Source organism: Camelus ferus, chromosome 12, assembly GCF_009834535.1.
Source record: "Camelus ferus isolate YT-003-E chromosome 12, BCGSAC_Cfer_1.0, whole genome shotgun sequence".
NCBI classification, from domain to species: domain Eukaryota; kingdom Metazoa; phylum Chordata; class Mammalia; order Artiodactyla; family Camelidae; genus Camelus; species Camelus ferus.
In genome coordinates, this window is record NC_045707.1 from 42,501,299 (window position 1) to 42,527,303 (window position 26,005).

Below are 26,005 nucleotides of genomic sequence, written 5' to 3' on the forward strand. Positions count from 1 at the left end.
ATCCTTATGCTTTAGTTGTCATCTTTAAAACTGAGACAGTAATAGTGCCTGTGTCATAGTTTTGTGAAGATTAAATTAGTTAATTTTTATTAAATACTGAGAATACTGCTGGGTGCATAGTAAGCAATATATAAGTTTTAGTTGCTATTAACTATTATTATTATGTCCTCATCAAAATTGGAAAAATGAAAGATAGGCTGAGTGTGGGACATTGCTTCAAGAATAATGGAAAAGAACATTTCTTTGTTGAAATCAAGTTCAATCTGCAATTATGCTTACAAGATTGCAACACCATTATAAAATAAACTTATCCCACTTCATTCATTTATGTTACCTTACTAGTTGCTGTCTTCATCTGAATTTGACGTCCCTGTTTAGGGATCAGTTCTATTCAAAGCATCATTCAGAGAGTTTTAAACCTTCAGGTAGAATATATTTAAGGAAACCAAGGATGTTGTTGTATCTTCAACAGGTAACTTTATTTTTAAGGAAAGAATGTGACAAAAGTTTAGTTTTCAGAAAAAGCGTTCATGAGTCTCTTCTAAAATATCTTTTTTGTTTTAATTAAAAAGCTTTAAATCAATAGCTCATCATGAAGTTCTTTCAGTTTGTTTGATTTTTTGAAGTTCTTTTAAAAATTTAGGATATGAAGAAATAAATGAAAAAGTGACCATCAAAAATAAAAACAAGGTTTTTAAAATAAATTAATTCAAGTATGTAATTTCAAAAACTTATACACGCAGAATATTTAGAAGGTGTGGGAAGATCAACAATCCTTGAAGAGCAAGTACAGGAAGATACCACACAGGAAACACATATTTCATCTCCTGTTGAGTCTCCTTCCCAAAAGACCAAAAGTGAGTAGCTAATTATAAAGCCCTTGAAATGATACTAGACTTTTATGTACAAATTTGTCCTATATGTACAAAAAAGCTCATACTTTGAAATTTCAAGTCTAATAAGTTATATCTTATATTTTATATTTTATCTATTTATTCTGTTAACACTTACTGAGTTCTTGCTATTTGTCAGGCACTACCCTTGGTCCTGCAATACAGTGGTGGGTAAAGGAGATAGCCATGCCTGTCATGGTGAAGTTTACGTGGAGTGGATATTTCACAGTTGACTTTTTTTCTAAAATATGTTTTAATATAGAATAAAAAACACTTAGATCTGGATTGTAACTGCTGGAACTTTTTTTAGAATAAATCATAGGTATAAAGTTCCTTTTTGAGAATGATTAGAAAAAAATGAATATTTGAATGCAATGTATAAAATATTCATGTTGACAGATTATGCATATTATGTATCTGTTCCTTCTGTTATCCCTTTATAGCATAATTTATTAATTATATAATTATTTGTTTAATTAGGTTCTACTGTTTCTTTTTATTGAACCTAGGAAGTGGGCTCCCAGCATCCTTTCAAATTTGTTAATGAATTGTGAATGAATTCTGTTAGTGAAGTATAATGCTCCTAAAAGACTATTGAAAATTAAAGGCTATAATAAATGAATCTTTAGGAATTGTAATTCCCAATGCTTTTATGTACAATATACATGTAAACCTTCAATACTCATTTCCATTTTGAGAAAGAATAAAAACAGGCAAAATAGGAATTTCTCTTTGTCTTTTAACATTATGGTACTAATTATGATTTAATACCTTACTTTCAGCACAATAAATTTTCTGACAACTTAATCCTATTTGCCATATTTTGAGTTTTAGTACGATACTAGGTATATTTTATTATTTAACATGAAGTTTAACCGTGTTCTTTCTTAAAATTTCTGAAAAAATTTACTCTGTACAGGTGAAACCGTGACTGGAGAATTATCAAAACTCTTGGATGAAATAAAGCTCTGTCAAGAAAAGGATTATTCTTTTGAAGATTTGTGCCACACAATATCAGATCACTACTTAGATAATTTGAGCAAGATTTCAGAGGAAGAACTTGGGAAAAATGGAAGCCAGAGTGTAGTAAGTAAGGGGGGAAAGAAGACAGTGTGTCTGTCTTTGCCAGTTCATTGTGTACCTGAGAGGCATGGGATTTGTGCGTTATTCTACCTTCAGATTCAGCCAGTGTCAGTCAAATGGCAAGCTCTCTGTTGCCCTTTCCCTGGTATTCATTGGTGTTTCATTCTCACTGCATGTGTAGGGAAAAAAATGCTTTGATAAGTCACTTATAGTTCGTGACGATCTCACTACTGTTAGACCCTTGTAACACATGAATTCATAGTTTCTTTGATTATGTTCTTTGAGTTTTACTGGGAGTAATGATATTGGTTTCCAGAGAAATTAGAAAACCTTCCTTTTATCTCTTTTCCCTATTTCCTCTGTAATCTGAGTCTAACCCCATCTTGAAGAAGAAAGACAAAGCTGAGCCATGACTGTATACTTCCTCAGTCACTCCGTAAGTCGTAGTAAGAGAGAGACATTGTAGAAAGTTTGACCTGCATATTTTTATAATCTCATGCAAATCCCAGTGGATTTGCGTGCAACCTACAAGCTCAGAATCTAAATCATGAATTAGAGATTCTTGCTCATTTGGGTTTTTATACTAACACTGTAGCAAGAAAAACTGTAGAGAATCAATCAGTTTAAAATCAAGATTTGTATTCCTGTCTTCTGTCTTATAGAGAAAGAATTTATAGGATGCACCAGTATTTAAGGAAATACATTATTATGATATGAAACCTTTTCTCACTTTTAGAATTTATTTTATTATAGAAAACATTATGATTTTTTCAAAAGCCAATAATAGAATGGATTGTGTTAAGTATGTCATTTTATTTATGAAAGCTAAAAAAGTAACTGCTAAGTATATCAACTGTTATGAGAACATTTACTTCATTTAGTTATTTAATGTGAGCTGTGACACTGTTTCCCAGGATAGTACTTGCTAGTCTAGTTCCATGGCTAGTCTTACCCTCTAGGCCTGTTTTTTTTTTTTTTTTTTTTTTACGGCACTGTTTTTTGTAAAACATCACATTTTTGACTATAATAAAATCTCTTTATGAATAATTATGATTAATTATATATATACTGAAAAAGTACTTACAGGTTTTACCAAATGAAATTTTTATATTGATGAAATATTTACTGTAGTAATTTTAATGTCAGGACAAAACTCCCTGTTAAAAAAATTAAAAACAGGTATATGCTAACTCTAGATTACAAACTAGTTATATTTCAACACTTCCTTGAAAGGTGGTTAGAATTTAAAATATATTTATCCTATATAAACAATACATGGTATTTAGGTTCATTTCTAAAGATTTCTCTGAAGTGGTTGCTTCTAGCCCTCTACTTCTTAACTCACAGATTTTCTGAAAGCCTTAAGTTTCTAAACTAGTGATTTCTAAAATTTTTTTTTGTGGTATGTACTAGTACTAAACAAATTTTGAGCAAACATCTCAAATGTAGTTATGTATAATATATATATATATATATATAATATATATATATAAATAATAACTATATATATATAAAACTATTCTAAGAATATACGCTATGAATTATGAGACATATACTCTAAAAGAATTCAAGTAAGGAGGATAAAAAATAGGTATAAAGTAGAAAGTCTAAGTTTTTTCTTTTACTCAGTCAGTATCTTCTACACCCTGTACACTCTGCTTGAGGACCATAATTCAAGTTTATAGCTTTTGGGTAGTGATGACAGGGACTTTTGGCATTGATAGGGTGACATAATTTGGGAAAACAATGGCCAAACATTTTTTGTAAGTCAAAGACTATATTGTGATAGAAGCAAGGGAGAAATTAATGCTCAAAAGTTGACCTTAAGTTCAAAATTCAAGCTCATATTTTCATACAAACAATCATTCTTTGTTTCTATGACAAACCTTTACATTGTGTTCTTTGAAAATATTATCATATAAAATATTAAAGGTTACATGAGGCAGAAAAGCAGAGGATACATATGAGTAAGAGCAAGCAGTTCTATTTATCTGGAAGAATGAAGTTTATAGAGGAGGAAGATAAGAGATAAGATTAGAAGATAGGTTGAGGTCAGGCCATGGATGATTTTGAATGTCAGGCTGACAATTTTGGTATTTATTTTTTAGGAAATGAGAAAAATCTAAAGGATTTTGGACAGATAAAAGACATTATTGGACATAGCCTTTCAGAAGATTAATCTGATAGAAACTTGTTATTGAATATTTTAAAAGTAATGCAATTTCTTTGACCCTTCTCTGTAGCCCATGTTTTATTTGAGTTCATTCTTGTTTTGTTAAATATCTCTATCTATTCATCCAAAATGTTTTTCTAGAGTTTTTAAAAATGAATTATCCTTTCAAAGTATGCAAAAATTTCGATCGAATTCTTATAGGGCATGAAATGTAGATGGTCATTACCATGTTGTAAGCTATAGGATTTATAATACCAATAATGAGATGCAGTTCCTGACTTCAAGGAGTTCAAAATTTCTAAGCCAGGAAATCTTCAATCACAGTGTGCAGACAAGTCTAACATAGGAACAACAAATACATATTATAAAAGCTGACATTTATTAGGTGCTTGCTATTTGCTGTTCTAATGCTTTATATAATTTAAGCCACCTAATCCACACAGGAATACTAACAATGGAGTCCTAGATTTGGGAAATGGTTCAGCTGGTGAATGGCAGATTCAGGATTCAAATTCAGAGCCAATGTCATTAATTTCCAACTACTTTTCTCATAATAAACTACCCTGTGACCAAAGGAATTTTTTTTTTAAAGGACAGATAAGTGATTTATAGGTATTCCTTGAAATCTTCATGTAGTAGAGAGAGATTAAGCTGCAACCTGGAGAAAGGGGAGATGTTCTTTGCACTAGTATTGGAATGAATGAATGAATGGTAGAGGATTCCGGCCTTCATAAACAATGTGCAAAAGTTTAGAGATGAGACATAGCATTTATTATGAGGAGAATGGTTTACCATGAGAGTTGGTTTTGAAAAGTAGTGGGATATTAAGTTGGATATGTAATGATAATATTTAACACTGATGGAGCACTTTTATTTATATTAACTGATTTAATCCTCACAAAACCCTATGAGGTAGGTCGTATTATTCCTCCCATTTTACAGATAAGAAAACGGAGGCACAGAGAACTTTTATGACTTTCCCAAGTTTACATGGTAAGTACCAGTGCCAGGATCTGAGCACAGGCAGTCTGGGGTTAGAGCTATATCCCTTCCTACTCAACTATTTTGTTAGAGAACAGGGACAGATAGTTAGATTTGGGAAGCTAGCCAGAAGTTTAATATTGATGCTGAAGAGGCTAAATTCTTTTGAGTATGGGAGTTTTTTTCATGAAGGTGACTATTTTAGAAGTTAAATGTGGTAACTGTATGTCGGGAGGAGGGGCGGGGGAGACTCAAACAATGACTCTCAGCAATGATTATACATTAAACTTATCTGGAAAGACTTCAAAAAATAATGACACCCTCAGGTACCATGGCAGACCAACTAAATCAGACTTGTTTTGGGTGACTCTGAGCATTGTTCTTTTAAAAAGCTTATTGTAACATGCACATTATTGGTCTGGAGGACCAAAAATGTGCTAGGATGTTACTGAGGTAATTCAGGCCTGAGATGATGAGTCTGAACTGAAGTCTTGATAACAGCGTAAAAATATAGTGTTTTAGATCTAAATAAATCTCATAAGTCTTCTAGTACCCAGCCTAACTCCCCCACTCTGCAGTGTAAGAGCTCTCTTGAATTAAGGAAGTTTTCAGTTTATCATTAAGGAAAATTCCAACTATAGTCCTAAATTACAGTTATTTCTGTATTATAGTGGAATGTTAAATGTGGAAAACATTTTTGTTTGTTTATTATTTATGTTACTAACTGTAGGACGGGCATTTGGGTTCAGTTAAAATTTAATTTTAGATGATGGAAAACATCCAACTTGTTCATTGTAATATGACAAATAATTCCAAAAGTAATTTAGAAGAAATCAAAATGTAAGGAAAATATGTTTTATAGCATTCATGTTATTAATAAATATATTTTACATATTAATGATTTGGCTTGAATTTGGGGAATTATTTTAATTATTCTTAGTCAGTTTAGCTTTTTTCTTCCAATAGAGGGCACTCTAATTCAGTAATTTAAAATATGAGATCAGCCATCTTATGTAAGAACTTTTGTTTTTGAATTGGAGGTTTTAGTTTTGTTAAAATATTTGCCTTAAGGTGGTAGTTTAAACAATTTTACTAAAATAAGTTAATTAAAATTAAATTCTTGTTATGATTGAATGTATTTGATAAAGTTTTACATTTAATGTGAAGGCGAGCTCAAGTTAAAATTACATTTTCTCTTTCTTAAATTTTAATTCAAAAGTCAAGTCTGTTTTAAATGCTTTTATTATATGCATATAGACTCATTTTCTAAGTTGAATTAAGGTATTACATAATCTAGAATGTAAATTTTGAAGAAATAGAAATATCTTTACATTCTTTACCAACCCCTCAAATTTAGGTTTTTGTAGGATATAAAATAATCTGAAAAAAAATTTTCTATTCTCTTCATTTGTTTTTCCAAGTCTTATATTCAGCTTTTCCTTCATGTGTGTAAACAATGTATACAACTCTTAATTAAATGTGAACACACTATGCCTTAGAGAAATTTGATGATAATGTGAAGATCATCAGAACAGATTTCAGAATTTAGGTTTCAGGAAAGCATTTTTTAAAGATATAAAATACAAAAGGCATTATTGCCTCATTAGCCTATGTCCCTAATAAATAAATAAGAGAAACAACAGGGATGAAATGCATTATATATTTTTTTCTCCTGAGGGAAAACCTAGATACAAACAGCATCTAAGGATTATTGTTTGAAAGGGGTTGTTTTGGCAGGTTTTGTGCAATTCTACCCATCTAGTACATCTCTCTTTTTTTATTTATGTGTGGAGACTTTCAGGTTGAATTTTTATAATTTTTTTTTTTATTGAAGTGTAGTCGATTTACAGTGTTGTATTGGTTTCTGGTGTACAGCATAGTGATTCAGTTATACATACACATATATATTCCTTTTCATATTCTTTTTCATTATAGGCCATTACAATGTATTGAATATAGTTCCATGTGCTATAAGTAGAACCTTGTTGTTTATCTATTTTATATATAGTATTAAGTATTTGCAAATCCCAAACTCCCCATGTATCCCTCCCCTCCCTCTTTCCCCTCTGATAACCTAAGTTTGTTTTCTATGTCTGTGAGTCTTTCTGTTTTGTAAATAAGTTCATTTGTGTCTTTTTTTAGGTTCTACATATAAGTGATATTGTATGGTATTAGTACATCTCTTTTATGTTATTTTACTTTCTGTCCAGTGTAAAATCCTTAACTACATGTAAGCCTTATGAAGTATGAGCTATTTTATTCAGTATTTCAAGATTTCAAGGTTTACTTCTCAGTTTTTAATACCAAGCTTCTATAAATTGCATGAAAGCACTCTTGGGACAGGGGTGGAGTTTTCTATAGGAAATTTTAGTGCCAAAATTTTTTAAGTCCTAACAGTCAGTAGAATCCAAGTAGGTTGCCTAAAATCCAAATGACATTTCTGATACAAAGTTTATGTTCAAACATATTCTAACACAATTCTAGCTAGAGCTTAATGTCAGGAGTGTATCAATTTCAGAATTGTGAGAGACTTAGTGGCTATCTCATCCAGTTTCCGTCAGACTCAGAGTACTTTGGGAAATGAATTTTCTGAAACATAAATACAGAGTTCTTCTTACAGGATTGTAATTGATTCTGATTCTTTAGCATATATGAATTTTTTAAATGGTGGAGCTAAATCTTAAGTAGTGGTAACTATTATTTTTTATTGGGAATATAGTATTCAAAGGGATATTTCTAACTTTAATAATTCATATCTTATGTAGTTAAACAAATATTTTGGAAGTGATGACTCAAGTCTGCTGTGTATTAAGTCCAGGTTTAGATTGTCCTAACAGATTTCCCAGGATTTAGGGGATGCATAAACTCTGTTGATCTATATTATTTTGAAACTGATATCATTAACCATATATATACTATATGTATATGCAAGGAAAAATTCAGAATCAGAATGGTAAGATTTTTATTTATTCTCACCCTAGGAAGAAACTTTGTACCTATAGTGAATCTAAGAAGATTCTAGAGATAAATGGCTACCTAAATAAAAGAATCATTCTTCTGAATTTCAGACAGAATTGCTTTTACCTTTCATGTTTCATCTCTTTGCTCTGTTTTGTCTTGTAGGTTTATACATTTTTTATACTACTTTTATAGACTCCTTGATTGTAGTATCTGTATTTCATTGACCTCTTTAATCACATCCTGCCTAGCACAATGCCTTGCATTTAGTGGTCTCTCAATGAAAGTTCATTGAGTGAATAAATGCATAAAAAGGCAGATACTGCATGTGAGGCCACAAGTTCTTATAAATAAACCATCATCATTGAGAAACATGTTTAATTATTTGGAGGTGGGTTACAGAGTCCAATGACAGGTTTTTTCCATCAAGCATGGAGTCTCAACCATCCTTCTGAGAGAGTCAACTTAGTCTAGCAGTTAAGAGGAGCTTGAGAGTAATTCAGGCTTGGGTTTGCATCCTTATTCTGCCACTTATTAATAGGGTGACTTTTGGAAGATACTTGATCTTGTCAAGCATTAGTTTAGTCATTAGTTAAAAAAAATTTAATATGGCTTTCTGTTGGTCACAGAAAAAGCTATTCTCTTTTGTGTTGCTGAAAACATGCCATCTTGATTTTTATGTTTCATAGACTATCCAGCTTCGTCTAGACTTCCCAGTAATAATTCAGTGTCAACATGGATAGGATTTTGCTATTGAAATGCTAAATAAATGTTCCGTTCTTGGACTGGTCATTGTTAATATTTCACTTAGAAAAAAACAATTACCTATTATAATCAGGTCTGCACGTGTTAGAGAGGAATAGCAAATGGCAAGTAATTGAACTTACATGAAAAATTACCTCAATAAACTGAAATTCTTGGCTCAAAATAAAAACAGAATTCAATAGGAGTTAATATAAAATCCCAAATTAGATTCCTAAAAATTCAGTGATATAAGATGGGAGAGGTTTCATTTGGGGGAGTAGTTCATGCAAAAAGTTCTGGGGTGTTTCAATAACCACAACTGCAGTGCGAATCAACAGTGAAATGTGGCTGCTGAAAATCAATAATTGTGAAGCTGTGATCTCTGATCCATTTATTAAGTACCAAGTTTTAACTAAGTTCTAACTAAATTTTAACTAAGTTCTGGGTAATTTTGGGGAGGGCTAATTAGGTTGGTTTATTTATTTTAATGGATGTACTGGGGATTGAACCCAGGACCTTGTGCATGCTAAGCACGTGCTCTACCACTGAGCTGTATACCCTCCCCAGGTTTTGTTTTCCTCAGTGTGGAAATCAAGAGTAAAATAACTTGGCCAGGGTTATAGAACTACCAAAAGATAAAGCTGCTATTTGAACTTAGGTCCGATATTTTACAAGGTCATGATTCTAACCGTTAGGTCAGTCTGTCTGTCATTAGTGTATTACACATTGACCTACCCTTACCTTTTCATCATTCCTAGCATTTTGTAGGTTCACACTCTTACTACTTTTCACTTGAATTATTACAAGAGCCTCTTACCTCGTCTGTCTGCTTCTAGTCTTCTCTCTTCGTTTGCTCCAATTTATTCTTCATATTGTTGCCAAATCAACATGCCTTAAGTGCAGTTCTGATTATTTCACTCTCCTCAAAGCTAGAACTGGTCCTCACTACACAAATTGAATACAGAATTTTAACCCTGGCCTTCAAGGCCCTCCATGTTCTAGCTTCATCATATATTTCCAGCTTCCTTCCATTAATGTCCTAAATTAAATGTTCTGGTAAGATGAATTGAGTCTGTCTTTCCTTGTTTCTGCTTGTGTTCACAGTATTTTATCCATATATAATTCTTTTCCCTATTGTCTTTACTTATTGAAAACCATCCTTCTCAAAACCTTTTTTGATCCTCCTATTTAGAGACAGCTATTTGGATCAGATATCATTATATTTTATTTACAAATCTATTTTGTAAATTTCATAGTATGCTGTGTAGTATTTGTGCATGAATCTTATTTTTTGGCTTTGCTTGTAAGCCCTTTGATGACAGGGGAAATACTGATCTTTTTGTGTGAGTGTTTAGATCTGTAGCATAGTTCTTACTCACATGCTTAATAAAATTTGTTGGATTGATATGATAGGCAATGGACTCCAAAAAGTCTGCTTAATAGCCAAATTTAGGTGTGGACAATGGGAAGTGCTCTAAGATGGAGTCTTTTTTAATCTCAGAAGAACTTCCTCTGTTGGTTGATGGTTCAAATAATGAATGCCTCACCACTTGTTTTGAAGATGAAATGAAATATCCAGTTAAACTATATTATAAACTTCCTCAGAGCATAGAATTGCTAACATCTTAGGTCAAGTCATATCTTTCTTACGTGGTAATGTATGTCTTTCACTAATAACAAGGAGATCTTACATTGTAAATACTATGTTTGATTCCTGATAACATATAAAAAGAAATCTACTATAAGACTATGGGAACATGTATCTCATTTATATTTTTTCAAATTCTTCAATTCTGTGGTAAACCTTCTTTTGAGTTCATCGCTTTTATTCTTTCTGTGTAAGTTGAGAGGGCCTATTTTTGAAGCAGTTTTTTCACTTATCATAAAGGAAACAGGGTTAAGCCAACATCCTGGGGTTTTTCTCCTAATCGTTAATGATTCTTGCTGATTGTGGTGTGCTCAACTGATGCATAGTATTATTGTGTGCACATTTGAAAATGTGTTTGACACTAAAATATCTCTTAGTATTATTAGCATTCTGTTAAGGTATCCAAAGGCAGTAAACTCCCTTCCTAGTTAAACTTTTATATATTTGAATTTTATGAAGTTTGTGAAGTGATCACTTTATCTACTCTGCAGGTATAACATCAGCTAGTCTTTGCTCTGATACTTTCATTCTCTCTGATCTCTCTCTGTAAAATCTAACTTGAATCTAATCTTCTTAACAGAAGAACTGAGCTATTATGATTTCCCTGAGAATCTATACTTTACATTTAGGAGTTAGTTGTAATGTTTTGTTGAAAATTTGATAACAATTCAGCTTTCTTCTAACCTTGTTTTCCAGATAATGATAAAGTTAATTTTTGACAACTCTCAGTTGCATGTCACATTTACCGTGTTCATTTGCCATAATGCACCTAATTTGAAATTCCATTTCATTATGGACATTTGAGAATTATTGATTCTGTTTTGGAGTAAAGGCCTTGGATGGTCTGCCATTATAAAAGAATCCCATTTTGCTTCCTAATGCGAAAGGAAATCAGTCTAGAGCTTGAGCTTAAAGAGACATGTCAGTGGCAATAATCACTTATCTCTGTGTTCAGGGAAATGTTTTTCACCTTGTAGAGCAAATTAATTCTAATAGAGTACTGGACTAGTAACCAAGAAAAAATTACTGAAATTGCTCACACTTCCAACACATTTTATCATAACACCATTTGGAATATGACTACTGAATATTGGAATCAATTCAGCTTCTAACAGCTGAAGAATTAGATTTCTCTATGATACAATCAAAGTCAATAACAGTAGATGGAAAAGATACTTTGTGACCTGCTTCAATCTCATGCTTAGAATTTTTAAATTGGCTGGTATTATTTTCACTTGCTTTTGCTAGAATTTTTATTTCTTCCATCTATGCTTTTAAAGCTCACATGTTTTGGTTGCTTACAGCTTTATAGCAGTTCCATTTAGTTGATAGTGGCCAGCCTATGCTATCAAACAGTTAATAGTGAGAAATAAAGTCTTAATTTGGAGAAAGAATGAGGTAGTCAAGAAGATGAATTTGATGGGGAATGAAAGGTTCTAAAATGAACAAAAATAATTAACCAGTGAGAAGTGTATATTACATTAGTAAAATGGAAATTGTTTGTCCCCCAAATAAATGAGATAAACATTGGCATGTTATATCTTTTCCTGTAATCATCCATTCTGTGTTGCTGAAATAAGTTTGTTTTAGCTTTGAAGAAGATTTTCTTTTTGCTCTATGATCCTGCATTTACTTAGCCTAGTGCCATTTCCCTAAACATTTAAAGTATCTTTATTGTCATAGTTATTATCGTCAGCTTCACTAACTTAGTGAGTCCCCACATTAAAGAATTTTACTAATTTCTTAAATTACATGTATTTGTAACTTAGAGTAACATTACAGTGTACAGGAGTCTTGAACTCAGACTTGTTTGTAAAAAGTCTTTTTCACCTCAACCTACTGAATCAGATTGTCTGGAGGTAGATTATTTAAAATAAGCTCCTTAGGTGATTCTTATGATCCATAGTTTGTGGATACTATGCTGAAATAGTTTTTAAATGTTGGTTTCTTAGGTAGTCAACTACTCAGACCCATTTTCTTCTTACCCACATGGATCTCAGATGAAAAATGATCTGAACTTAATTTGCCTTTGCCTTCTTTCTTTTTGCTCCTATGAATGCAAATTTAATTGGTTATCAAGGCAAAATGATTAACCTTTTAAGGATTGCTTTTTCTATTTTTGTGAAAAATGCCATTGGAATTTTGATAGGGATTGCATTGAGTCTATAAATGGCTTTGGATAGTATGGAACTTTTGACAATATTAATTCTCCTGACCCATGAACGCAGAATATCTTTCCATTTGATTTGTGTCTTCTTCAACATTTTCCATCTAAGGCTTGTAGTTTTCAGTTTATAGATGTTTCACCTCCTTGGTTACTAAGAACTGAATTGTTTTTGATACTATTGTGAACAGGATAGTTTTCTTTATTTCTTTCTCAGATGTTTTGTGTTAGTGTATAGAAAGGCAACTGATTTCTCTATGTTGGTTTTGTATCCTGCAACCTGTAGCAACCTGGTGATCTCTCTTCTTATTGTTAGTATTTTCCTTACCTGGCTCCCCTTTTTTCTCACAGGTTTTCTGCTCCTTAGTGAGCATTCTCTTCCATAGAGAGGAAACTGGTCTTTTAGCTCAGATAGCAACTCAGTGTTATATATATTCAAATCTACAACTCTATCTTCAACTTCTCATTGCTCTCCAGTTCTGTGATATAACTGCCAGCAAGACTTCTTTCTACAGACATCCCACTATCATTTCAAACTCAACCTGTCAAAATGTAAACTAATCATCTTCTTCCTCGAATCTCTACCTATTTCCATTTCTCATCTTTCTTTCAGTAGTAGAACAGTTGTTTCATTCTTCCCAGACAAAAGCTTTGATATTATGTTTGGTTCTTCCAATTTCTTTCATTCCCCTGGACTATTAGAGAGTTTCCCTTTGTTTAGTCACATCATCTTTGTTTGACCCCACTTAACTTTCCAGGAACAGCCTCATTTCTTTATTCACTTTATGTTTTACAATAAAACTCTGGAAGAATTGTCTCTTGTTGCTCTTCCCAATATCTCTCCTCTATTTTCTCTTAAAACCAGTCCTATCAGGCTTTCCCCCTTCACCAGGTGCCAGAACTGCATTGTTGAGGTGTCCAGTGACTTCCACATTGCTAATTCCAATAGACATTTCTTAATCCTTGTCTTATGTGATCTTTGAGGATCATTTGACAATGTCGATTCTGCTTTCCTCTTTCACATGCACACTTTCTTCACTTGACTTCCTAGATGCACATTCTCCTGGTTTTCTTCCTATTTAACTGACTACTCCTTTTCCGTCTTTACTAATTCTTCCTCATTTCCCTAACTAAGTGTTCAGAGCTCAGTCCCTGGAGATGTTTCTTTTTTGTCTGTACTGAATTTCTTGGCCAGGCATGCTGATCAGTCTGACAGCTTTAAAAACCTAGTACAATAAAATCCTATATTTATATCTACAGCTTGAATGTGCTTTTGGACTCCAAATTCTTTCATTTAATTGTCTATTTGACATCTTCACTCATGTCTAATATCATTTTCAAATTTAGCAGGAATAAAATTGAAGTTCTGCATTTCTACCTCAAACCTGCTGGTCCCTCAGTTTTCCCATTTTAATAAATAGTAACTCTGTTCTCTCTCTCCCCACCAATATACCCTATTCTTTTGTCATTTACCTACACTTTTTGCAGGTATTTCTTCCACAGTGTTTTTACTCATTCTCTTTCATTCTTCTGTTGTTCCTGTTGGTTTAGATCCTGTTCATCTTCAAGGTGTAGTTCAAGTTTTTCTTTCTCTTCATAGTAACCTCCTTACTCCAGTTCAGACCAGTTTTTTTTCTTTGAACCGATGGAGAATCTCAGAAGAGAATTAGGAACTATTAAAAAATGAAATGGAAATTCTAGAATTGAAAGGTGTATCATATACTAAAGAAAAAGCAGACGTTCAAATGAATTTATAATCTTTATACTATTCAATAACACAATTTAACAACAAATTAGTCTTAATTTTAAAGAATATTACATATGAAACAGGAAGTTGCATGAAACTGTTCTGCCACAATGTCTGACTGGGGCTTAAAATGAAGGGCAAAGACATATTTTAATTATTATAAAATCTTTATTATAGTTCATGACAACGAAGTATAAATGGTAAGCATTCACATAGTGTTTGACCTTGCAAATGGTGAGTGCTCAATAAATATTTCTTATAGGATAAAAATGATTTTTACTCATATTATTAATAACATTAATAAGGTTCCAATATAAAAAATTCTAAGTTATATATAAAGGTATATTGTGAAAGGATATTACAGTAAGAAAATATTATTTACTAATAAATTAGTATAATATAATATTAAATATAAATATATATTACAGTATTTTATGTTCTCAAGAAGCTTGACTGTACATCCAAAAAAACTAAAATGATAGCATTTTGGAACTCTCTGTACCTTCTGCTTGGTTTTACTGTGAACCTAAAACTGCTCTAAAAAATGAAGTGTACTTTTAAAAAATGATAGCCTTTTGTTTTAAAGCTGATCCATTTTTCTGTATTGCTTCCGTTCATTCAGTTAGTAAATATTTATTTTACCTCTACTATGAACCAGCTACTGTTTTAGGGCAGATAAAAAGTGAACAATGAATTTTTCTTATTCTCAGAAGCTTAGAATTTGGCAGAGAAAGCAGACATATTAACCAAATAACAGAAATACAGGGTGATAAAATATTTTACCAAACAATCCAGTAAATGATAGTATGAAGTGTTGTGGAAAGTGGGGAAGAGGAACTATTCATATTTATAGCCACAGAATCTAATATGTTGCCTGATACATTGTAGTTATTCAATAAAAAAGTGTGTTGAAAAAATAGCTGTGAAAATCAAAAGATAATTCTGTCCTGTTTGAATACACTGTGGGAGAGATGATATGAAAATCTGGGATGACAGTTACCATTTGATTAAGGAAATGAAGGCGTGTCATGAACTTACTCCTATATAGTCCTGTGTTCTCATGTCTCATTACTTTCTCCACTAACCAGTATCTCAATGGATTTTACATACTCTCTTTCACCTGTCTTAACATGCCTGAAGTTCTTACACTCTCCCCTACCCTATACCAATTTTACCATTTTTAATTCTTCTCATCCATCAAAACTTGAGTCTGTAGTGACCTCCTTCCAATCTTAGCCCATCCTTGAACCATCTCCTCTCTCTGGATTAGGTGCTCCTCCAGGGCTTCCTATAGTCCAGAGTCCCAGTACTCTTTAATAGTACTTATTGTGATCATAATTGTAGTAAGTAATAATAATTTTTTTAGTTTCTTGTTCTTGAAAATACAAGACTATGAATTTCTTGAGGGCATATTCTCAGGTTATAATACAATTCCTGCCACATAAAAGGAGACAATATATATTTATTGAACCAGTGAATAAAAGAATGAATGACTAGGTAATGGATGGATGGGTGGATGAGTGGGTGGATGGAATAAGTGTTAGAGAAATGATCACAAATGCTTGATTGGAAATTGAGAAAAAATTGTATTTCAAAATCTCGTCTATGGGTGGTTTCTTTTGTTTTTGTCTGTTCTGAATGACTGTACATTCATTCTTACCAAATGAGGGCTATGCTGGTGGGACCATCTTTACTTCTTTTAAATTTATTTTAAAGTTTTTTTCTAAAATTATTTTCTTAAAACATTTTGCTACTTTTGAGTTACTTTATAGGAATATGATAAAACTGATGAGACTGCTTATTTTTATTTTTTGTTTTTAATAGGAGAAGTAACATTATCCTGATTTTTTTTTTAAAAAAGACAAATCTTTTGGCTAATTATATCTAGCTAAAGATTTAATTGATCACTAAAGCCATTAATAAGGTTAATGTTGTTACTTCAATTTTAAAAGAAAGTTTAGACTTTGCTGGGATTAAACAAAATAAACATTGAAAAAGAATTTTATTTAAAATGTAGACTATTTATGAACATTAAAATATTTCTCAATTTGAAGTTAATATATTTATATTGAGCTTTTGGGTTATAATTTTTAAATTAGTAGAGTAACAAAATAAATCATGATTTTTAGTGGTCATATTAATAATATACTAAGCTATATTATAAATTAAGGTAATGCTAGCTGTTAAAAAATTAAGACAAATCATGTGATAACTCAAATACAATGGACATTTATTTCTCACTCATTTAAAGTTAATAATAATAGTTCCTGATCAGCAGGTGGCCCTCCTTTAAGTGGGAATTCAGGAACCGAGACCCCTTTCATCTAGTTACTCTGCTGTCTTGAGCACAGGCTTCCAAGGCCATCTACCTTATCTGTAAAAGATGGCAAAGGGTAAACTTGATGGACGATATAGGTAGGAGATTGTAGGGGTGGGCCTGGAAACAGCAAGCGTCACTTCTACTCATATTCCGTTGACCAGTATTCGTTCATATAGTCACATTGCCATTCCAATCTGCAAGGGAAGCTAATAAATACAGCTGAGCTACATATTCAAAAAGCAGAGAAGACAGCCACCTAACCAGAATTGGCTGCATAATGTTTTTCATAATTTAAATACTTTTTCTTCATATACATACTGATTTTTATAGTTCTCATTCATAGAAGCTTTTCCTATACTTATAGGTAGTCCCATATTTAAGCATGTATTTATTAATTAAAATCTTCCCAAATTATGGAGTATCTTTTATATAACAAAAATTAGGCCTTTGTAAAATATAATTTCAAGTTTTTTAAAGGATAATGGACATAAAACTATGTTAGTTGCAGGTGCACAACATGGTGATTCAATATTTCTATATATTACCAAATGATCACCACAAGTCTAGTTGCCATCTGTCACTATACAAAGTTATTGCAAAACTATTGGCTGTATTCCCTGTGCTGTACATTTCATCTTTGTGACTCATTTATTTTATAACTGGAAGTTTGTACCTCTTAATCTCCCTCATCTATTTCACTCATCCCCTAGCCCCCTCCTCTCTGGCAACCACCTGTTGTCTGTATCTGTGAGTCTGTTTCTGTTTTGTTATGTTTATTTGTTTTGTTTTTTAGATTCCACATATAAGTAAAATCACGTAGTATCTGTCTGTTTCACTTCACTTAGCATAATACCCTCTAGGTCCATCCATGTTGTTGCCAGTGGCAAGATTTCATTCTTTTTTATGACTGAGTAATGTTTCTGTGTGTGTGTGTGTGTGTATCACATATTCTTTATTCATTCATCTATGGATGGACACTTAGGTTGCTTCCATATATTGACTATTGTAAATGGTGCTGCAACAGACATAGGTGTTCATATATCTTTTTGAATTTCTGTTTTTGTTTTCTTTGGAAAAATACCAGGGGTAGAATTGCTGGATCATATGCTAGTTCAACTCTTAATTTTTTTGATGAACCTCCATACTGTTATCCATAGTGTCTGTACCAGTTTGCATTTTCACCAACAGTACATGACAATTCCCTTTTCTCCATATTCTTGTCAACACTTCCTATTTCCTGTCTTTTAGATGATAGCCATTTTGACAGATATGAAGTGATATCTCATTAGTTTTGATTTGCATTTCCCCAATAATTAGTGATGTTCAACATCTTTTCATGTCCTTATTGGCTATCTGTATGTCTTCTTTGGAAAAATGTTTTTTCAGGTCCTCTGCCCATTTTTTAAATAGAGTTTCTTTGATATTGAGTTATATGAGTTCTTTATATGTTTTGGCTATTAACTCTTTATCAGAAATATAATTTGCAAAAATCTTCTCCCATTCAGTAAGGAGGTAGTCTTTTTATTTTGTTGATAGCTTCTTTGCTGTGCAAAAACTTTTTAATTTGATGTAGTTGATTTAAGCAAAAAAAGAATATACTAGTTCATATAAATGAAAAATCCAGGTTTTTATGTTTTGCTGGATGAAAGTACTCCAGTAATGTAATCTGGTATATATTTCCTCTCTACCCCTCAGCTTGGTTTTTCTCCATTCCATATGTACTGTACACATTCTCAAGCAAGTTTTCCCCAGAGGGTGGCAAAGAATGTAAGTAGCCAAATATTTAAAAATTTTTTTAGCTCAACAACCCCAGTCAAAAAAATGTCTTCTTTCCCCACATTCCAGCAAAATTTCTAACTTTGGACACATTTTGATGCCTAGCCCAATCCCAGTGCCCAAAGAGATGAATATACTGATTAGTCTGGCCTGAGTTATGTGCCCAGATCAGAGTTTAGGTGGTGGAGTCATCCCTACATGAACAGCAGTATTCATTTACATTTCAGTGAGCAATTCTTTTTGAGCTGTACCAGCATCCTTGAAAATGTGCTTGTGTTCTGCATGGTCAGTACAAACCAGCTTTGAGTTCAAACCTGTTGCTGGTGGAGAGAGCCTGGAAAGGTATAACTCCTATATCAAATTATTGAGGATGGCTGCAACCTTCTTTTTCCTAGGCTTTTATGTTTGTTTTAGAAAATATTAAATTAACTAACTAGGAATCATTAGATTATTATGTCAGTCCCACCTGAATTTTGACTATGTATTGTTAGAGAATCTGAGGATGAAGATCAGAGATTTTTAAAAACATTTGATTGTAATATGTATAGTACTCTTGCAATCATGTTATGTATTATACAACTTGAAGATTCAAGAAATAGATGTACCTTCAGTCATCAGTCTGTGATCTCAGACAGCAGGCTGGATTGCTTCTTTGTATAAGGCTAAGTGTGGATGGGACAACACTGCTTCCTCTAGCTCTGATCTGATGTGACTCTCCATAGTAGAGTCATCCACAACTGTGCATGCCTTAGTGAGAATTTTGGAACCTAGAAGTTTACACCTTTGTTTGTCCTGGATAATGTTGCTGATTCTCTCACATTTTTGCTGCATTGATATTCTTCTGTAATATTTATATTTAATTTACTCAAGCAGTTCCTATATCTGGAGTTTGTCTGAACCTAATTCTTGACATTTTTACTATGGTGTTTGTATAGAGCCAAAGGAGTAAATAGGTAGGAAAAAATTCAGGATAGTATATTATGGCAAGACACAAATGAGAACATGTGAGTGAAAATGCTGAGGCACCAAAATCAATAAAAATTGATAAATGGCCTTTGGAGTTATTAGGAAGTCATTGGTGGCATTGGGAAAAGAAATTTAGTTTGGATTTGTTGATGGTCAGGTTGCTAATATAATCGATATTTTATTTCATAATAAATATATGGATAGGAATTAAAGACAATTGTTTGTTATACTGAATTATTCATTTAATAATATCAGTATCATTATTTGATGTTGGCTCAAGAAAGCATCTACTGGATATGGAAATGACTTTTTGTTCAGAAACCTTGGGATAATAGAATTCATCTATTCCTTCACCGATAACATGATTTCATAGAATAAGCTTAGAGTTTCACAGCCCTGGTTTAAATCCTAGTGTTGTCACTCACCAGCTATGTAAATTTGCTCACAAATTACTTATATTTCTGAGTCATTTTTGTCATTACTGGTAGAACAGAAATAATCACGCATATCTAAGAATATACTTTTCCAACCTTGCGTGGCTTGTGAGCTCCTATTATGGTTCTCTGTGGTTTCTTGAACACCTCTAACTATTGTCATTTTTTAATCAAATGTATTTCAAAAATAAGAAATGATGTATTTCAGATCAGTAGTTAAATATTATATCATAAAGTTAAGTACAGTTATGAATATTAAAAATAAATCTGTTTTTAATATGACAAATGATACAATGCATTTACTTTAAATTAGATTTTTAAAGACTAAAATGAAAGATTATTTTATGTTTTTATATTAAAATGTCAATTATAATTTTATTATGTTTATAGCATCAAAATAATTTCACAATATGGTGCTTACACCTTGTGCATATGAAATGAACAGTTTAAAAATTATTAGAGTATTTTTTCCCAAGTGATGATAGAAAATTAAGGCTGCTGTTTGTACTTATCTGCAAATTACAAGCATGGAGAGACTTTCTTCTCATTAAATGAAAAGCCACATGGATAGGATCTCCATTAATTTTACTTTTTTAATATTGTCTTTTGAAATGTCTTAGTTTTTTTTATATACTGTCAATGACTTTCAAGCAGAATAATGGAAACTAAAAGCTGGCAGAAGTGAGCTTAAGACAAATTTTTACATTTATTGTTTTTATGCTCCTCATTAGTTTGCTGTAGTTCAACATCAGTATTTCTTAAGCTTTTGTTTTTAATCATTGGTTCTTCAAGTTATGAGTTTTTTCTTGGGGTCGTAGTTGTAAGTGAAACTGTTAATGATAGTCTTCTGGCTGTACTTTAAGTTAGAAGCTTCTGCTATTGAGTCCAGGGAATCTGTAACTTTTGCAAAATATTTATTTAGCTGTTCTCTAAACTTATATGTTATATCTTGGTGATCTGTCTTCTTAAGGCTTGGACTATCACTTATATATCAAAGATCACATGTACATATCAGTTCTACTTCATCTGCCACAGCCGTCTCTTGATTCCTTGTTTATACTTCCAAGTTTACCCTGGACATGCCTACCTGGATAATTTTTCGGGAATCCAAACTTTAATATTTCTAAAACCTAACTCAACCTGTCCTGCTTTTCCTCACTTAATTCTTATTCAGGTATGGTTATCACCATGTACACAACTGTGCAATCTAGAAATCTTATAGTAATTCTGTATTTTCTCTTTTCCTACATGTAATCATTTTGCTAAGTTCTACTGATTGTAAAAGCTATTCTACTTCACTTATTTGGTTTTCTTTGGCAAAAGCCTGCTTTTCATTCTTTCTCTGTGATTTCTCTGTGATAATCATATCTTTTTTTACAAACTGGTCTTTCTTTGTTCTCATTCATTATTGCTTGTCTTTGTCTCACTAAAACAGTTTTCTCTTTAATCTGGCTTAGGGCACATATACGTATTCAAATGTTTTCTCTTATTTCTTAAATTAACTTGATTTTATGGGGTGATATTTTTTTTACCCTCATATTGGTCCTCTTCTTGTGAATTACAGTATGCTTTCATATTAGCCAGTGATCTTCCTGTCTGACATGACTTTTGTCTGGCATGCTATGTGTAAGGCAGAAACAGTGCTGCTGCTGGACCTGATTACTGTAATATTTCACAGAGGAGCTACATGATATTATTTATTATAAGAGAACCCAATATTTATGTGTTCTTTATGGAACTTATATTTAAATGGGAGAAGAGAGAAAATAAACAAAATAAAAATGTGATTATAGTATAGAAGATAAGTGCTGTGGAGAAAAATAGAGTAGGGGTTGAGGCAGAATGAAGGGTTTAAACTTAAACTGGATGCTCACAGAAGGTCTCACTAAGAAGATAATATTTGAGTGAAGACCTGAAGGCAGTAAGCAGTCAGCCAACAAATACCTGAGGGATGAGTATTCTAGGCAGAGGAGAAAGCAACAGCAAAAATCTTGAGGTAAAACAGTGCCTGGCTTGAGTGAAGGAGAGAGTATTGCCCAGAGTACTAAAGTATATAAGATATTAAGATGGAAGTTTCTTTTAAAGATTCAAAATATGTGCCATAGTCCAAAGCAAGCTTGAAGGCCACAGTGATTTTAAATTTATAAAGTAGTTATTGTGGAATGAGTTAGACAGCATTTATACCCTAAAACACATAGAAGATACAAAATTACAGGGCACTGGGAGAGAAATTTTGGAGAGACATACTGGAGAATATGAATACCCTCCCTCAGTTGGGTGAGAGAGTAGTTCCTAACTTTTGCCTGAAGTCTAGGGAAAGGTAGCCTCCTTAGACCATCCAGAGAAATTAGTATCTGCCCTTATAGTTTAGAGGCCATAGAGAGTTGGTATCTGTTTGATGTCCACCTGGGCTCTCAGTCACAATGTTATATGAAATCACATACTCTGCTTTCACCTTCAGCCTCACATCTCTAAATTTGAGCTTATTTGTGGGATTCTGTTGGTTCTCTTTACTTGTCTTCCAAATAAGTTACTTCTTAGCAACTAATGAGTCTTGGTTTGGGCCAGTCCTTCCTTCCATTAAGTCCTGTTGGCACTAAAGCTTGCAAAAGTTCTTCAATTTTGTGATGTGATATGTCATTCTTTGTGGTTTCCAGTACTTGTTTTTATAGTTTCACTCATCATTTTAATTGAAATCTTAGGAAGTGGAGAAGGGAATTGTCCATATTTGCTCAAATAGCCATCTTATCCAGAGGTCAGATACATTTAGGAAAAAAATTCTCAAGGAAATGGAAGTTGGAGGGGGCAGAACTCTGGACAACAGTGAGATCGCTATTGGAATACTGCAGTAAAGAGGCAGTTGTGATTCAAGAGACTTTTCAGACATAGAATATGGTTTAGTGACCAAACAGATATGGAAAATTTAGATGGAGGAGTTAAATATGATTTGGAAGTTTTCTATATATTACTGGTAGTAGTAATGCCTTGAGTGGAGGCAGGAATCGTAGAAGTAGGAATGATTTGGTTTTGGAAATAATAAAATAATTGTTGAGCATGTTGATTTAGAGGTGATAAGTAATAGTAAATATTGTGGGGAAATGGGGTTCACTGATTTGGGCTTAAATCCCAGCCTCAGTATCTTCTAACTATTTGACATTGGGCAAATTATATAAATTCCATGTCTCTGCTCATCCTAAAAAGGAATAATTGTACCTACTATATTATAGGATTGTTATGATGATTAAATGAAAACACGTGTATTAATGGATATGTGTTCTAGTACACATATAGTATGATTGCTATTATATAGCAGACTTTCAATAAATGAGTTAAAATTATTGAGAGTACTAGAATGTCTGTGGGACTGTAACTTAGGATAGAACTTCAGGGTTGTAGATTCTAGAAGTCATTGATCAATAGCTGATAATTGGAGGCAATGAGGTAGATCAGAAGGGCAGGATTGTGCAGGATAGTTGAGTTGGTAGAAATAAGGGAGAAGAAAAAACAAAGACCTGAGAAGCTGAGGAAAAAATTTGGGAAATAAATGAAAGGGATTATATGGGTAGGGGGAAAAATAGGAAAGAGTGATATTGAAGGAATTAAGGAGAAGAGAATTTCAAGAAATGTATATTAAGGACATACTATGTGTTGGACATAATGCACTAGGCATGCATAATAACTAAGATATGGTTCCCAAGGAGTCTAATCTATTGAAAGTCTAGTAGGAGGAGACAGACATGTAAAGCAAATGCTACCATAAAAATATGTTCAGACATAATGGGGGACATAGGAGAGAATGAACAAAAAAAAAATGCTTCATAGGGAGCTGTTGCTTAGTTTGAGCATTGAAAGAGTTATGTTTTCATCAGATAAACAGGGTTGAAGAGGAGTATGGATAGCATTTCACATACAGAGGGCAGTGCAACCAAAGTCACTAAGGTATTAAACAACGTAACTTGTACTGGAAAATTGTAAGAAGTTTTGTTCAATGGAATGTAGGATGCAAAGGATATGGTATAGGTAGGTGATCAGGAAATAATACTGTAGAGGTAGCCATAAAATGCCTTGTTTTCCCTAATAATGTGTTTTGTCCTTATCTTTTAGGCAGTGGATACTCATTGAATGCCCACTGAAGGTTTTTAAGCTTAAAGGGAAGGATGTGGAATGGAGAGAAGAGGGGGTATACTTGATTAACTTTGCATTTCTGAAAGAATATTTTTAAGAGTTTGGAAGGTGGATTTAATGTGTGTGACTTGATCCCAGAAAGCAAGTCAGAAGACTTTTTGAATAATCCAACTGAGAAATTAAGAGAGCTGAACTAAGATAATAATAATAGGGGTTGGAATATTGGAGGTGTTAAGAATCTATGATGTGGTGAGGGAGAAGGAAAAGACCAGGTTGACCTTCAAATTCTAGGTTGGGTGACTGAATAGATAGTAGTACCAATAACCATAATAGGAAACACAGAATGAAGAACAGTTCGGTGTGGGGGGCAGATCTGGAGGGATGGAGTTGATGTATGGAGTTGACAGTGTCATTTAAAACTATAGAAGACCTTGATTAGGATGATAACTAAGAGAAAACTATTTTCTTGGGTAATTTGGAAGCTATCAGTGTCTTTTGAGAGAATAATTTTGGTAAAGTTCATAGAAGGGGAAGCCAAATTATAGTTCATTAAGGAACAAATTGGAGGTGAAAAAGTGAAGATAGCTGATATAGACTGCTTTATCAAGAAGTTTACTGGTGAAAGGAAAGAGAGATAGGAGTTTGTGGTTTGTAAGGAGAATCAGGTTGGTAGGAAAATGGTTTAAGATGTGGGAGAAATGAGTACGTAGGTTCCCCATAGAAAGAACAAACAAAGATGTTAAGTGGATACAACAGGTAGGAGGTAGAAGAAAGAGAATCAAGAGGATAGGAGTGGGATTAGTTACCTGAGATATGAGAGTAAGGGGTAGTGAGAGGTAAAGATGGGTTTAAGACTGAGAGGAGGAAAGTTGATACATTTAATTCCTCATAAAATATTCTTTCTCTGTGAAATTGGAGGCAAGTCCTCTGAGAATAGGGGGTGATACTGGAGTTTGGGCTTATGTTATGATTAAAGTTAGGACTGGTTATTGTGGGGAATGAAAAAGAGGATGGATATGGATAAGCACAGTGTTGCAAAGCCATATGGAGTGTCCTATCGGCATTGTGAATAGTATTACTGTTATGGAATCAAGGCAGTCCAGTTTTCCCAGCCATTGACAACCCAGAATCTGGGGTAGATTGACTAGATGGTCATTTAGATACAGGTTTGAAGATTGGTAGGTTAGGTGGAGGAGATGGAGAGAGTATATGGGAATTGGATGAGTGCCACTAACCATTATTTAGGCTGTTATTAACCATTAACTAGAAGGATAGAATTTTTAAACCCAATTGGGTCTTGGTAATCAGTATATTCACTGCAGTCTAATAATAAACTATTTTCTAACATATGGAAAAATATCATCTTGATCAGAATTTTCTTTTAAAATTACTGATAACAGTCACTCTGCCATTACATTTTTGGAGTTTTCCATCTAACTAGTGGAGCACAGTGAAAAAGAGAGTGCTAGAGTTATAACATCCTGGGTTTAAATCCTGCTTGGTTATTTACTAGCTTTGAGACTTTGGATAGTGCAATTATCCTCTTTGTGCTTCAGTTTCATCATGTGTTAAAAAAAAAAAGAAAATTAAAATATTCTCTCTTACAGAGTCATTGTGATGATTAAATAGGTAGTTACATGTGAAGTTTTTAGCTCAGTGCTTAGAACACTGTGAATTCTCCACAAACGTTAGCTCTTGTGTTAGTCGGCTATTGACTAACGCAATAATGTTGTGTGACAAACCTCCACCAAACTCATTGTCATACAAGGCAGGCATTTAATTTTCTCTCTCATAAGTGGCTCTGCTTTAGGATGTGGTTCATTTCCTGGCTTTTAGGTCAGTTGTTTCAAAGTTCAGATTTGTTCCTCATGCCTCATTCTGAGGTCCAGTTTAAAGGGGCATTGGCTACCTTGGTTGTACTCATATATTGATGTCTGAATTCAAAAGCAAGCCAAATTATGCAAGCACATTAAAACTCTGCAAACATCCTACA

The 26,005-nt window shown here is 33.0% G+C and overlaps 1 protein-coding gene across 5 annotated transcripts in view; it reads left to right on the forward strand.

Moving 5' to 3' along the window:
* Positions 1–26,005, forward strand: part of ANKS1B (ankyrin repeat and sterile alpha motif domain containing 1B) — an 860,521-nt gene that overhangs the window by 143,107 nt on the left and 691,409 nt on the right. For all 5 annotated transcript variants that reach the window (XM_032493560.1, XM_032493561.1, XM_032493562.1 and 2 more), the window contains exons 7-8: positions 744–857; positions 1,813–1,979. In XM_032493560.1, coding sequence (XP_032349451.1) covers positions 744–857; positions 1,813–1,979 — 281 coding nt within the window. The remainder of the gene's footprint in view (positions 1–743; positions 858–1,812; positions 1,980–26,005) is intronic.